The 15833-nt window shown below is 37.3% G+C and overlaps 1 protein-coding gene across 1 annotated transcript in view; it reads left to right on the forward strand.

The window, feature by feature from the left end:
* Positions 1-15833, forward strand: part of DCDC1 (doublecortin domain containing 1) — a 461265-nt gene that overhangs the window by 405193 nt on the left and 40239 nt on the right. The window contains 4 exon segments of the mRNA XM_079930692.1: positions 6055-6225; positions 11605-11790; positions 13201-13404; positions 14587-14788. Of these exon segments, the coding sequence (XP_079786818.1) occupies positions 6055-6225; positions 11605-11790; positions 13201-13404; positions 14587-14788 (763 nt within the window).

Genomic DNA, 15833 nt, shown 5'->3' on the forward strand with positions numbered 1-15833 from the left:
AATGGAGTGTACTCACATTTTTGAAAAAAACCTTCTTGATAACCAGTGAAATGTAAATTAAAATATCAACAAGGTACTATTTTTCATTCATTAAATTGATGATGCTTTGGCAAGAATGTGAGGAAAAGAGGCAATTTCGTATAATATTGGTAGAATGGTAAACTAGAATAACCTTTCTAGAAAGCATTTGATATGATAAAGCTTTATATTATACATCACAATTTTTTTAATGATCCTGTTCTGGTTTTTTTGAATTTTACTTTATTTATTTTTTTATACAGCAGGTCCTTATTAGTCATCAATTTTATCCACATCAGTGTACACATGTCAACCCAAATTGCCCAATTCATCACACCCCCACCCCCACCCCCACACTGCTTTCCCCCCTTGGTGTCCATACATTTGTTCTCTACATCTGTGTCTCTATTTCTGCCCTGCAAACTGGTTCATCTGTACCATTTTTCTAGGTTCCACATATATGCATTAATATACGATATTTGTTTTTCTCTTTCTGTCTTACTTCACTCTGTATGACAGTCACTAGATCCATCCACGTCTCAACAAATGACCCAACTTTGTTCCTTTTTATGGCTGAGTAATATTCCATTGTATATATGTACCACATCAGCTTTATCCATTCGTCTGTCGATGGGCATTTAGGTTGCTTCCATGACCTGGCTATTGTAAATAGTGCTGCAGTGAACATTGGGGTACATGTGTCTTTTTGAATTATGGTTTTCTCTGGGTATATGCCCAGTAGTGGGATTGCTGGATCATATGGTAATTCTATTGTTAGTTTTTTAAGGAACCTCCATACTGTTCTCCATAGTGGCTGTATCGATTTACATTCCCACCAACAGTGCAAGAGGGTTCCCTTTTCTCCACACCCTCTCCAGCATTTTTTGTTTGTAGATTTTCTCATGATGACCATTCTAACTGGTGTGAGGTGATGCCTCATTGTAGTTTTGATTTGCATTTCTATAATAATTAGGGATGTTGAGCAGCTTTTCATGTGCTTCTTGGCCATCTGTGTGTCTTCTTTGGAGAAATGTCTATTTAGGTCTTCTGCCCATTTTTGGACTGGGTTGTTTTTTTCTCCCAATCTGAGGGTTGTCTTTTCGTCTTGTTTTTGGTTTCCTTTGCTGTGCAAAAGCTTTTAAGTTTCATTAGGTCCATTTGTTTATTTTTGTTTTTATTTCCATTACTCTAGGAGGTGGGTCAAAAAAGACCTTGCTGTGATTTGTCCCAAAAAGTGTTCTTCCTAGATTTTCCTCTAAGAGTTTTATAGTGTCCAGTCTTACATTTAGGTGTTTAATCCATTTTGAGTTTATTTTTGTGTTTGGTGTTAGGGAGTGTTCTAATTTCATTCTTTTACATGTAGCTGTCCAGTTTTCCCAGCAACACTTATTGAAGAGACTGTCTTTTCTCCATTGTATATCCTTGCCTCCTTTGTCATAGATTAGTTGACCATAGGTGTGTGGGATTATCTCTGTGCTTTCTATCTTGTTCCATTGATCTATATTTCTGTTTTTGTGCCAGTACCTTATTGTCTTGATTACTGTGGCTTTGTAGTATAGTCTGAAGTCAGGGAGTCTGATTCCTCCAGCTCCGTTTTTTTCCCTCAAAACTGCTTTGGCTATTCTGTGTCTTTTGTGTCTCCATACAAATTTTAAGATTTTTGTTCTAGTTCCATAAAAAATGCCATTGGTAATTTGACAGGGATTGCATTGAATCTGTAGATTGCTTTGGGTAGTATAGTCATTTTCACAATATTGATTCTTCCAATCCAAGAGCATGGTATATCTCTCCAGCTGTTGGTATCATCTTTAATTTCTTTCATCAGTGTCTTATAGTTTTCTGCATACAGGTCTTTTGTCTCCCTAGGTAGGTTTATTCCTAGGTATTTTATTCTTTTTGTTGCAGTGGTAAATGGGAGTGTTTGCTTAATCTCTCTTTCAGATTTTTCATCATTAGTGTATAGGAATGAAAGAGATTCCTGTGCATTAATTTTGTATCCTGCAACTTTACCAAGATCATTGATTAGCTCTAGTAGTTTTCTGGTGGCATCTTTAGGATTCTCTATGTATAGTATCATGTCATCTGCAAAGAGTGACAGTTTTACTTTTTCTTTTCCAATTAATATTCCTTTTATAAATTTATTTATTTAGTTAGTTTTCGCTGTGTTGGGTCTTCGTTGCTGCACACGGGTTTTCTCTAGTTGCAGCAAGTGTGGGGTACTCTTGATTGCGGTGCGCGGGCTTCTCATTGCAGTGGCTTCTCTTGTTGCAGAGCACAGGCTCTAGGCGTGCGGACTTCAGTAGTTATGGCGCACGGGCTTCAGTAGTTGTGGCACACAGGCCTAGTTGCTCCGTGGCATGTGGGATCTTCCCGGACCAGGGCTCGAACCTGGGTCCTCTGCATTGGCAGGCAGGTTCTTAACCACGTGCCACCAGGGAAGTCCTGTATTCCTTTTATTTCTTTTTCTTATCTGATTGCCGTGGCTAGGACTTCCAAAACCGTGTTGAATAATAGTGGTGTGAGTGGACATCCTTGTCTTGTTCCTGATCTTAGAGGAAATGCTTTCAGTTTTTCATCATTGAGAATGGTGTTTGCTGTGGGTTTGTCATATATGGCCTTTATTATGTTGATGTAGTTTCCCTCTATGCCCACTTTCTGGAGAGTTTTTTTCATAAATGGGTGTTGAATTTTGTCAAAAGCTTTTTCTGCATCTATTGAGATGATCATATGGTTTTTATTCTTCAATTCGTTAATATGGTTTATCACATTGATTGATTTGCATATATTGAAGAATACTTGCATCCCTGGGATAAATCCCACTTGATCATGGTGTATGATCCTTTTAATGTGCTGTTGGATTCTGTTTGCTAGTATTTTGTTGAGGATTTTTGCATCTATATTCATCAGTGATACTGGTCTGTGGTTTTCTTTTTTTGTGACATCTTTGTCTGGTTTTGGTATCAGGGTGATGGTGGCCTCATAGAATGTGTTTGGGAGTGTTCCTTCCTCTGCAATTTTTTGGAAGAGTTTGAGAAGGATAGGTGTTAGCTCTTCTCTAAATGTTTGATAGAACTCATCTGTGAAGCCATCTGGTCCTAGGCTTTTGTTTGTTGGAAGATTTTGAATCACAGTTTCAATTTCATTACTTGTCATTGGTCTGTTCATATTTTCTATTTCTTCCTCATTTAGTCTTAGAAGCTTATATCTTTCTAAGAATTTGTCCATTTCTTCCAGGTTGTCCATTTATTGGCAAAGAGTTGCTTGTAGTAGTCTCTTAGGATGCTTTGTATTTCTGCGGTGTCTGTTGTAACTTCTTTTTCATTTCTAATTTTATTGATTTGAGTCCTCTCCCTCTTTTCCTTGATGAGTCTGGCTAATGGTTCCTCAATTTTGTTTATCTTCTCAAAGAACCAGCTTTTAGTGTTATTGATCATTGCTATTGTTTTCTTTGTTTCTATTTCATTTATTTCTGCTCTGTCTTTATGATTTCTTTCCTTGTGCTAACTTTGGGTTTTGTTTGTTCTTCTTTCTCTAGCTCCTTTAGGTGTAAGGTTAGATTGTTTATTTGAGATTTTTCTTGTTTCTTGAGGTAGGCTTGTATAGCTATAAACTTCCCTCTTAGAACTGCTTTTGCTGCATCCCATAGGTTTTGGATCATCATGTTTTCATTGTCATTTTTCTCTAGGTATTTTTTGATTTCCTCTTTGATTTCTTCAGTGATCTCTTCGTTATTTAGTAATGTAGTGTTTAGCCTCCATGTGTTTGTGTTTTTTACATTTTTTTCCCCTGCAATTCATTTCTAATCTCATAGCGTTGTGGTCAGAAAAGATGCTTGATAGGATTTCAATTTTCTTAAATTTACTGTGGCTTGATTTGTGACCCAAGATGTGATCTTTCCTGGAGAATGTTCCGTGCGCACTTGAGAAGAAAGTGTAATCTGCTGTTTTTGGATGGAATGTCCTATAAATATCAATTAAATCTATCTGGTCTACTGTGTCATTTAAAGCTTCTGTTTCCTTATTTATTTTCATTTTGGATGATCTGTCCAGTGGTGTAAGTGAGGTGTTAAAGCCCCCCAATATTATTGTGTTACTGTCGATTTCCTCTTTTACAGCTGTTAGCAGTTGTCTTATGTATTGAGGTGCTCCTATGTTGGGTGCATATATTTTTTAAATTGTTATATCTTCTTGGATTGATCCCTTGATCATTATGTAGTGTCCTTCCTTGTCTCTTGTAACACTCTTCATTTTAAAGTCTATTTTATCTGATTTGAGTATTGCTACTCCAGCTTTCTTTTGATTTCCGTTTGCATGGAATATCTTTTTCCATCCCCTCACTTTCAGTCTGTATGTGTCCCTAGGTCTGAAGTGAGTCTCTTGTAGACAGCATATAGATGGGTCTTGTTTTTGTATCCATACAGCAAGCCTGTGTCTTTTGGTTGGAGCATTTAATACATTCACATATAAGGTAACTATTGATATGTATGTTCCTATGACCATTTTCTTAATTGTTTTGGGTTTATTTTTGTAGATCCTTTTCTTCTCTTGTGTTTCCCACTTAGAGAAGTTCCTTTAGCATTTGTTGTAGGGCTGGTTTGGTGGTGCTGAATTCTCTAGCTTTTGCTTGTCTGTAAAGCTTTTGATTTCTCCATCGAATCTGAATGAGATAATTGCCAGGTAGAGTAATCTTGGTTGTACGTTCTTCCCTTTCATCACTTTAAGTATATCATGCCACTCCCCACTGGCTTGTAAAGTTTCTGCTGAGAAATCAGCTGTTAACCTTATGGGAGTTCCCTTGTATGTTATTTGTCATTTTTCCCTTGCTGCTTTCAATAATTTTTCTTTGTCTTTAATTTTTGCCAGTTTGATTACTATGTATCTCAGCATGTTTCTCTTTGGGTTTATCCTGTATGGGACTCTCTGTGCCTCCTGGACTTGGGTGGCTATTTCCTTTCCCATATTAGGGAAGTTTTCAACTATAATCTCTTCAGGTATTTTCTCGGGTCCTTTCTCTCTCTCTTCTCCTTCTGGGACCCCTATGATGCGAATGTTGTTGTGTTTAATGTTGTCCCAGAGGTCTCTTAGGCTGTCTTCATTTCTTTTCATTCTTTTTTCTTTATTCTGTTCCACAGCAGTGAATTCCACCATTCTGTCTTCCAGATCACTTATCCGTTCTTCTGCCTCAGTTATTCTGCTTTTGATCCCTTCTAGTGTAGTTTTCATTTCAGTTATTGTATTGTTCATCTCTGTTTGTTTGTTCTTTAATTCTTCTAGGTCTTTGTTAAACATTTCTTGCATTTTCTTGATCTTTGCCTCCATTGTTTTTCCGAGGTCCTGAATCATCTTCACTATCATTATTCTGAGTTCTTTCTCTGGAAGGTTGCCTATCTCTACTTCATTTAGTTGTTTTTCTGGGATTTTATCTTGTTCCTTCATCTGGTACATAGCCCTCTGCCTTTTCATCTTATCTATCTTTCTGTGAATGTGGTTTTCATTCCACAGGCTGCAGGATTGTAGTTCTTCTTGCTCCTGCTGTCTGCCCTCTGGTGGATGAGGCTATCTAAGAGGCTTGTGCAAGTTTCCTGATGGGAGGGTGATCCTGTTCCTTTATTAGCAATTCTACTTGAGTTTGTTCTCAAGAAGTTATGGATTTACACAAACATTTATTTTATGATTGTTGATTGCCCTTTTGCTTATACTAAGGAAAACCTGAGAAACGATCTACATGTTTAACTATTGGATATTGGTAAATTAAAATAACCTAAGATCAAATAGTATATATCCTTTAAAAAAAAAAAAAAAACAAGCAAAACTAATGCCATTACCAAATTGTGTGCATTTTGTGAATACATTTTTGTAAATCCAAGAATTCATATATATATGTATAATCATCAAATATCAATAGTAGTTATCACTACATAGTAGAGTTTTGAGTAATTATCTGTACTTTCTGACTTTATGCAATGAAAACTGGGACTGCTATAAACAAATCATAACCTCTCCTATTTGACTCCATATTTTGTCTCATTTTTTTCAGAAATACAAACCACATAACAATGGGACTTCTAATCAAAAGTGGAATTACATGACAAATATGAAAGCTTTTATGGCCTTTCATAGCACTACACTGGATAAGGAAGTCACAGCAGCAAATTATGCTGGTATTTGTACATCCTCTGTGATTAAAGAGAAATACATTGATCAACCAGTAAGTGATTCCTTCCTACTGAGGACAAAAAAGAGGGGTGGGGGAATGGATAAGTCTAATAAAGCAAGAAACTTTTTTCCAGAAAACCTTAAGTTCACACAAATTAAACACTGACTTGTGAGTGAAATCACTTAGACTCTGTGATTCTGGTTAGGAAAGAATGAAGGAATATTGATATTACCCTCTTCTCATATTGTCTGATGGCTCCCTATCACCGTCACCATCTCTGGCTCATCATCAGCTCACCAGAACAGGCATGAAGCAGGATAATCACACATACGTCACTCCCACAGGTGTGCTGGCCACACTCGATGTCACTCCCCTCCAGAAAGCATATTAAAATGCCAATGATTGTAAGTTGCTTTATATTACATTATACCAAGCATAGGGCTAAGTATGATATACTCTAATTTTAAAAGAAATAATTTCTCAAGTTTGGTCCTTTAATTTTTATTAGTAAGGAATTATTTGCACCATACTTTACAGATACCCGAGATATTTGTGGGTCAGTGGATCAAGGCACCTTGCTATTGTTGATAACCGTTGGCCTACAGAAAACTGAAATCTCATAATGTATGCACATTACAAGACTGCCCAAGACCCTCTTTACTGTTCCCCTCAGTCGTCTCTAAACCACTGCTGCTTCTTCACTCGTCATTCCCTGGCTCTACTGAATAAGAGATGTCAAATGTACCGTACCATTCTGCCTGTCTCTGGTTTCAACTATGCTCTCCCCACCGACTTTTTCTCCTTTGTCTGTGATCTCATACCTGTTAGACAATATGCTGCCAAAGACTGCTGAAGTCATCTTAAAAAGAATCGAGTCAACTTGAAAAGGCTCCAAAGATGAGACAATTTAAGCATCAATATGACTATTGAATGCAGTGGATTGACATACATTAGATATGTTTAAATCCGTATGTTCATAGAGATATTAAACAACAGCAACAACAACAACAACTCAATTTGTCACAATTAGATGATGCTAAGGAGCAAATTTGTTACTTTGAAAACCAGTAAATAAAAAATCAAGCATTTATTTTTCCCTTCCTTTATGAACCATACCTCAAGATAACAAGACAGTTGACAAGAAGAAACTTCACTTCGTAGAAATACCCCAGCTAATACATGAGTAAAGTATGAGGAAATTAGAATATCATTATACTGTGAACTTTCATAAATTAATGGATCTAGGCAACGATCATCAGTAGCTACTAACATAACAAAAAGAGACAAAAGAGTTGCTCCTTGATAGAGATACACTGTACCATTTATGATGGGGTCTTGCCCCCCCAAATCTAACTGGAGAAAATGTACAATGAATAATTACAACAAAAGAAAAAAGAAAAAGAAATAAGGAATGTGAAGATTCAGAGAGACTTAGATGTATTTAAACTAATTATAAGGTATTGGCCTTATTGTGATTCTCTTTCAAATAAATTGTAAGGGAGTGAGAGAATTGTAGAAATTTGAATACTGACTGAATATTTGATTATATTAGGGTATTATTAATTTTAGGTATGATGTTATAGTTATGATAAAAGAGTTCTTATTTGAAATTTGGGAAGGATAAAACTTCCCAATTTTCAACAATATTTCTTCTAAAAGATTATAACTTTCCTTTCCTACTAGTTAAATGATAACCTATCTGATAGAAATTAATATGGTTAATCTGAAGAGTACAATAATATATCAATTCTAGGATTCACAAATTTAAAAAAATGCTTTTCTGTCTTGGACCTGGGAAAACCAACTCTCTACACAAAGGCTCTAAATCAGTAATTAATTCTTAACCTTTTCAGAGATGCAGACCTCGTTGAGAGTCTCGTGAAAATTATGGATATTCTTTCCCCCCAAAATGCACATGTGTACACAGCACTTTTTGTATAAAATTTTAGGGAGTTTGTAGACTCCCCTTGAAATCCAATTTGGACATAGGGTAAGAACTTCTTCTCTAGGCCACATTTGCTTGGCAAGCTTAGAAAAGAAAACTAATACGAAGTAACCATTACATGCTAGAAAGCTACTGTATGTTAGATACTGATGCAGTATTAGTTATTTTTACATAGATTATCTTATAATAAATAATATAACATAAATAATAAATATAAACAATATCAATAATTCATTAAGATTGATGAAGCAACTGAATAATTTATTCACAGTCACACTAGCTATTATATATACAGTAAGCGTCATTGTTGATCAAACAAACTCCATGTTATAGACCATATTTCTATAAGGTCAAATGAACAGAGCAAGTTAGTCATTTCAATAAATCAAGGAAATTTTATAGAGGAAAATAATCAGTCAAACCAGTTGCTTGGTATTCTGTGTATTGAGCCAGCAGCTGACTTGCTGAACTTTTAAACTCTGTTTGCATTCTGTAGACATAGCCTAACCTAGGGAGCTACCCCAGTGTATTGCATTTTCCTTACCAGCAGCAGTTTAAGTGTTGTGTTAAGGGTGAATGAATTAACCAAAAATTCAGTTTGCATTGTATACGTGTACCATTGCCAAAATAAAACAATTTGGGAACCATCAAAATAGTAGCACCACAGTCATAGGGATTGATGTCTTAATGAATGAAAATACATTTTCTAGATACTATCATAGGCTTCTTTTTTTTTTTTTTTTTTTGGTGGTACGCAGGCCTCCCACTGTTGTGGCCTCTCCCATTGCGTAGCACAGGCTCCGGACGTGCAGGCTCAGCGGCCATGGCGCACAGGCCTAGCCGCTCTGCGGCATGTGGGATCCTCCCAGACCGGGACACGAACCTGTGTCCCCTGCATCGGCAGGCGGACTCTCAACCACTGCGCCACCAGGCAAGCCCTCAATAGGCTTCTTTAGTGTAATAAGAAATACCATTGGCACACGATTCATCATGAAGTCCGTGTTTTTCTGTACAAATTATTCTGTATGTAGTATTCATTCAATTCCATCTGAGAGGAGATGTTTTAATTTTCTGTCTCCCAGTAATTTTGAGGAAAATGGAAATCAGATGTGCATATAGAGAAATCCATAGTGGAACTTAAGAATTACATCTTCAAAAGTATCATCTAAATGTTGGCTCTGAATTGAGGTAGCTTTAAGTATTTAAATGGAATAGTTGAAGAAATATGACAAAGGCAAAAAAACAAGAACTTGGAATCAGAAGTCACAGCTTCGTACTTCCGCTCTGCCACATACTACTTGGATATCCTTGGATTAAAAACTTCCCTCTCTTAGCTTTTGTTTTCTCATCTGTAAATTGAGAATGATGACATTAACTCTGGCTGTACTTAACTTTTAGCCTTGTGAGGAACAAAGCAAATCAGAGAGTCTATATAAAAGTGCTTTAAAATGTTCATGCGTATTCAAGAGTAGAGAGACTAGTTCAGTGAATTCTCATATACCTATCATCCAAATTCAACTATTATCAAGGTTTTGCAATATTTACAAATCCTAGACATGATACCATTTCACCTCAAACTTAAGCATGCACCTGTAAAAATTTGACCATTTTCTTACATTACCATTATGCCATTATCACCTAATAAAATTAACAGTAATTTCTGGCCATCTACTACCCTGTTCATAATAAAATTTCCCAGGTTTCCTAAAAAATTCTTCTTATGGTTGGTTGGTTTGAGTCAGGATTCAAACAAGGTCCCGATGTGACGCTGGTCGCAGAATCCATCCTATAGAATGCCTCTTGTTTGGATTTTTCTGTTTGCTTCCTATGGTATCCTTTAACCTGTTTCTCTGGCTCCCATAATGCCTATAAAAGAAATTTAGCACTGGAGTTTAATTATATTTATGTTCAGCATTTTTTGGACAAGAATCTTCATAGGTTTTACTGTGTATTTCATATTTATCACTTATGCAGGGATACAGTGTGGATTTTCCATGGGCTCAGGTGATTACAACCTAATCTCACATCAAAAAACAATTCCCAATGACTTTTCATTTAGTGTTGCCTTTTTTGTGATCTTTGCCTAAATCAATAATTTCATTAGAAGTTTCAAAAGGGTCAATTTTTAAAAGTTCTATTATGTTCCCTGACATATATTAGCTGAACTTTTAGTGTAAGGAAGAACTTTACCTCTTCAACTAGGTATTTGACTGCCCAGAAATATGGTTTGTAAAGGATGGTAGGATAAATGCTTAAATTGTTCTATCTAAATTATCTATTGCAGTAGAGCAAATCACCTGAAAATTTAGTGGCTTAAGCCAACAACCATTTTTATGCTCTGAGTCAACAATTTGGGCTAGGCTGAACTGGGCAGTTCTGCTGGTCTTGCCCAGGGTCACTAATGTGGCTGTGGTTATCTGGTGGCACACCAGTAATTTGGTGGTGCTGTGGTGTCTGAATGGTCAAATCACATGTCTGGTGGGGGCCTTAGTTCTCCTCAAGGCTTCTTAAGTAGGCTAGTTCAAGTGAGCTCACATTATGGTCTCTGGCTTCCAAATGCAGCCAAAAAAGAACAAGCTGAAATGTGCAAGCACTTCTTATGCATCTGCTTGCATCACATTTGCTAATGCTACATTGGCCACAGCAAGTCACATGGCCTTGCCCAGATTCAAGGAAAGGAGGAAAGAAGCAAGAAACTCTTATTTCTTGATTGGAGGAGCAGCCAAATGACATTTCAAAAGGGCATGCAAACAAGAATGGGATGGTTTTACTATGGCCATCTTTGCAAATAATCTGCCACAATTTCTAATGGCCTATTTCAGAGTTGTAAATTGGTACCAGTTTACTTCTAATGGACTCCAGTAAGTAGTGGTTTTGTTTTTGTTTTTTTGTCGGCTTTTTTGTTGCTTTTTTTTTTTTTTACTTACATTTTTAACATGATTATGGACTCACGGGACTTTACCTATTCAAACATATTTGAAGTGTTTTGGTTATAATTTTATTTTACTCCCAAATTGTCCCACTTTGGGCCAGTGGAATGTCCTTCATGTTGGCGCCTGTGTCTTTTTTGACATAATGCCTTTACTTTTGGATGGATTATTTTTTTCTGGGCACGCAAGAGATCCTTGCTTCTCTTGTATATTTCTTGCCCCAAATCTCCAATTGGAGATTCCTCCAAGAAACTCTGATTCTGGATATAAGTTATACTCATTGATGTTGAATTGTCATTGCCTCTAGGCTTTTTCAGTCAACAACGTTTGGAAATATTTTGCTCTATAATAGTTATAATATAATTATAATATAATTATATTATATTATATAATAACTAATAATAATAATTAGCAAAATAATGCATTCATGTTGAGATTTCAAATTTAGCATTTGGGGATCATAAGAGTGCTTTATTTGTATGGTAAAATATTCTATAAAAGTGCTATCATAATTTAGATACAACCAAATAAAAGCATCTTTACCTCCATTTTCAGGGATACTATTATCTCTCACCCAGTGGAAAGAAAAAAACAATGCTCTGTTTGGCATGTGGGCGATGCATGAGAGCAGAGAAGAGACTGAAACAGTTGCTTCCAGGGCTGCCATTCCTCTGTGCCTCAGGCTCCGAGACCCAGAAGCCCTTCTCACAAGGACCTTTCAAGGTCATCGATGTGGCCAGAGTATGTAATGATCTGAGCTCTGCTAACACATGTGTGGCATCAGTTTGGAAACTTTGATACATTCATTACTTGCCTTGCACTCAAGTTCATCTCCACTCATCCAATTCATCTTTCGTTGAGGCACCTTTACCATTCCACCTGCATTGATTTCCTTTTCCCCACTGTAACTTAAAATACATTATCTGTTAATAGTTCGATATACTCTTTGAAGTTAATTGGGCTCTTCTGCAGCTTTAATCGTCTCCTGACACCTTGCACTACTCCCTGTGTTGCTTTTAGATGAGGAAGTAACTGCAAATCTTTACTTAGTGGAGTAGCTTTTTGCCTATATCCACAGGGTAAACTCCTTTTTTCCTAGTATTTTCAGGGCTAATTTGATCTGTTGTTGTTAATGACTCTTCATGTTGGGTGCCTGAATTCATGCATTCATGTCTAATACTATTTTTTTTTAACAGCTCATGGAGAAAATAATCTCTGCTGCTTTCCTGTGATCTTAATTTAAAATGGCACCATTTAAAAAATCCTTTCCTTCAAGTTTAGAAGTGAGAAGAGCTAAGAGGAACTTACACAACTGTATAAAAAGGAGCAATTCCTTAGGGGTGGGAACCTTCCACCTGGTGTGCTCTTCAGGGCTTGCAGGTCTTATTCCCAGGTCACTGTCCTCTCTCCCCTAAACCTGATACACATTGCAGAAGAGCAGGGTCGTAACAGTTGCAGAAAACATCAACTGAAACAATCACTGAAGGAAAAGGGGAGTCAGTCCTCTGGGAAAGCCTGCAGGCATTTGGCTTTGCTTTGGTAACAGTAGGGTTGTGTTAAGGAGGTGGGGGTGAGCTGATCGGAAAGAATCCCCAGTGTTACAGCATCTTGGACACAACTTCTCCCTCAGGGCAGCTTCCTGAGTAGCCATGAAAAGGAAAAGGTGAAGTGTGGCGTTCACCACCCTCATTACCATGTGGTTAAGGCTTCACTCATTCCCCTCCTCATTCATCAATGTCTGCCGCCATAGGATGGCATCATCCTAAAGTCAAAGAATAAGAGAATATCTTTACTACTAGCGTCCGTTACTTCAACCCCAGGCTCTCTCTGGCCCTGGCATCCTTCTTCCCCATCTCCTGTCCAGGGGAAGGCAAAGTAGAAAGCAGGAGGAGGCCAGAAACACAAGCCAGAGGCCCAAAGTCACCTAGAGACTCAGTGACAGGGCTGGGAAGAGAACTGAGGAGTTCGGACCCAATGTCCTTCCCACTACAGCACCTAATACTTTTAGCATATGAAGTGAACATTTCAAAATGTAGATGCCACACCCATGTGCACACACAAATCAAGAGGCTGAAGTATAACAAAATAATAAAACTAAAAGAAAAAAAGTTTGAGTTGATCTATGTTGTTGTTCTTTTAAAAAAAAATCAGGCTGATTTATCTTCTTATGAGGCTGAAAACACTTTACGTTATTATGAAGAACGTCTGTTATCTTTACGGATGAAGACCTGCACGCAAGTTGTATCTCATAGTGGCATGGCAGTTACTCACCAGAAGGCAGTGAAAATAATTGCATACAAAAATGGAGATGGATATCGAAATGGGAAGTTAATTGTGGCTGGAACATTCCCCATGGTGAGTGGCTATCACTTAAATGCTTCTCGAATCATCAGAGGTAATGATAATGGTGATTTCTCTGACAAGAAAAAAAGCAGTGAGATTGAGTGACAAATATGCCTGGCCAGTTTTACCAATTTAAGCTGCTGAGATCAAGATCTCTGTTTTCTTAAAGATGTTATTTTTGATGGTATTTCTTCGGATATAGACTTAGAAAAATGAGAAACAGAAAGCCTTTTTTGCCTTCCTTCCCCTTCCAGCTTCAAGTTGTATGTCAGCTCAGTATCCTAAGAGATGCCACCTCCTTTATCATCTGGAGAATCGGAGCATTAATTTGTTGATTGGGGGTTTCATTTCATTTTCAAATTGGAGAGGCAGGAGTTGTGCTAGGAGGGAACATGTGATTTCTGTCTTAGAGGCTGCTCCCCACAGCCATGGGAAGGGAGGAGAGTCCCCAGGACCCAAACCCAGCCTTGTCCTTCCATTGCATGATGGTTGTCTTGTGTCTGTACATTCTGGCCAATACCTTTAACAACATATTTTACAAGCAATGTTAAATATGATATGGAGTTACCCTGGAGACTTCCTTGCAAATACACACACACATAATCATTCACTCACCCCTCTGAGTACGAACAGATTTTTTATTAAGATATCGTTGTTCAATGGACTAAGCAAAGGACAAAAGTTAGCAACTCCAGAATTCACCCTGGGACCCTGGCTTTTGTGGTCTTGGGCAAAAATATTAACCTTTCAGCCTGATTTCCCATCTGCCAAATGGAAGTAATAATGTGTCAGTTCTTGGTTTGAAAGTCAAGTATTCATTTATTTTAAAGCAGTTCATCTGAAGTGTTAGAATAATTTTATTCATTCTTAAGCACACAATTGAAATTGGATTTCTAGGTTTACACTTCTTAGGAAATAAATACTCTGATGATAAAATGTATTAACATACAATAGCTGCTGTGTTAAATTTTTGGAGCTAAGAATTTTCACAGATGGATTGGACTAATTTGTGAGATTATGTAGGACAATCCAATATCAAAAATCATCTCTAATCAAAGATCAAGTTGGTAGCTATTGCTTTCTGTTTTCTCAAATTAAAGGATTTTCTCAGAGTTCTAAATTAACACGCTCATCATGATTATTCTCAGTTCTACCACCATTTCTTCTCAGTTCCTTATAGTCTGTGTTTTTTAGCTGCTTGCAGAATGCACGGAACAACTTGGTCTTGCCAGAGCAGCCTCCAAAGTATATACCAAAGATGGAACCACAATCCTTTCCTTGTGGGATTTGGTTTTATGGGCTCTTGATAAATCTTTGATCCAGAGAGACTCTGAGGGACAAAAGGAAGAGGCAGCCCCTGTTGGAACAAAAGAGACACCTGTTAAAAGTATGGAAGGTTGGTTACATTCTACAGGATTTAGCTGATTCTACTTATGTTTGATCTTATGAAAGTTAAATGCAATTCTTTCATTCAGTCACCCCTTCGAGAGTTAAAAAAAAATCACAGGAAGCTACTCATATGAAATTCTCATAATGTTTTTACCTTGCAGAATAATAAGAAAAAAATTTTTTAATGTAAATTTGATTTCAGCCCCAAAACAATAAACAAATTGCCTAGAATTTATAATACATGTTTGACAGTTTAGCTACTTTATGCAACATGAGCAGGTTCTGTTCTTAAATTCAGAACCAAAACCAACTGGAGACCACTTAAGAAAGTGGGACTAGATCAATGCAAATCTCTTCCTACTATTAGAAGAGAAGGTGTCCTCTCTACACCTCCTGTCCTCCAACTCCCCTCCCCCGTCTCCACTGCTCCTATGAACTCCCAGAAGCTACAGCAAATGCACCCCTATCACAGCTCCTAGCACATTGTGTTATAATTATCTGTCTACATCTTTGTGCGTTTCATTAGACTAGGTACAACTTGAAGGCAGGGCCTGTGCCCCCAACAACAATTTGGTAAATGAAAAAGAGTCTTGCTAGCAGTGATTCGGCAGTTGTCTCAGGTTTCCATTGTTGTGTTGAGAGGCATAGTTTAGAGGTTAAGAATGTGGATTTTGGAGCTGAAAATACCAGGGTTCAGCTCCTACCTGTCACTTGTTAGATGAATGATCGTGGGTACTCTCTGTACCTCAGTTCCCTCATTTGTAAAATGAGGACACTAACAGTCACATGAATATATACTAGTTCAGTCTTCATAAATATGAATGTGTATTCATAAGAATATATGTGCATATGAATATATTTCACTTAGATTCATGCCTGGTTGATACTTAGCAATTTAATAATATTAGTTATCATTATTGTGTGTAGGATTAAGGAGGAAAAACCCACTCCTTCCTGTGTGTCTCTCCTTCATTCTCATACTAGTATCCCATTCCCAATGCTTCTGACACCAGACCTGTGGGGTTTTTTCCCACACCAACTCCCACACCATC

Source organism: Stenella coeruleoalba, assembly GCF_951394435.1.
Source record: "Stenella coeruleoalba genome assembly, chromosome: 8".
NCBI lineage: Eukaryota > Metazoa > Chordata > Mammalia > Artiodactyla > Delphinidae > Stenella > Stenella coeruleoalba.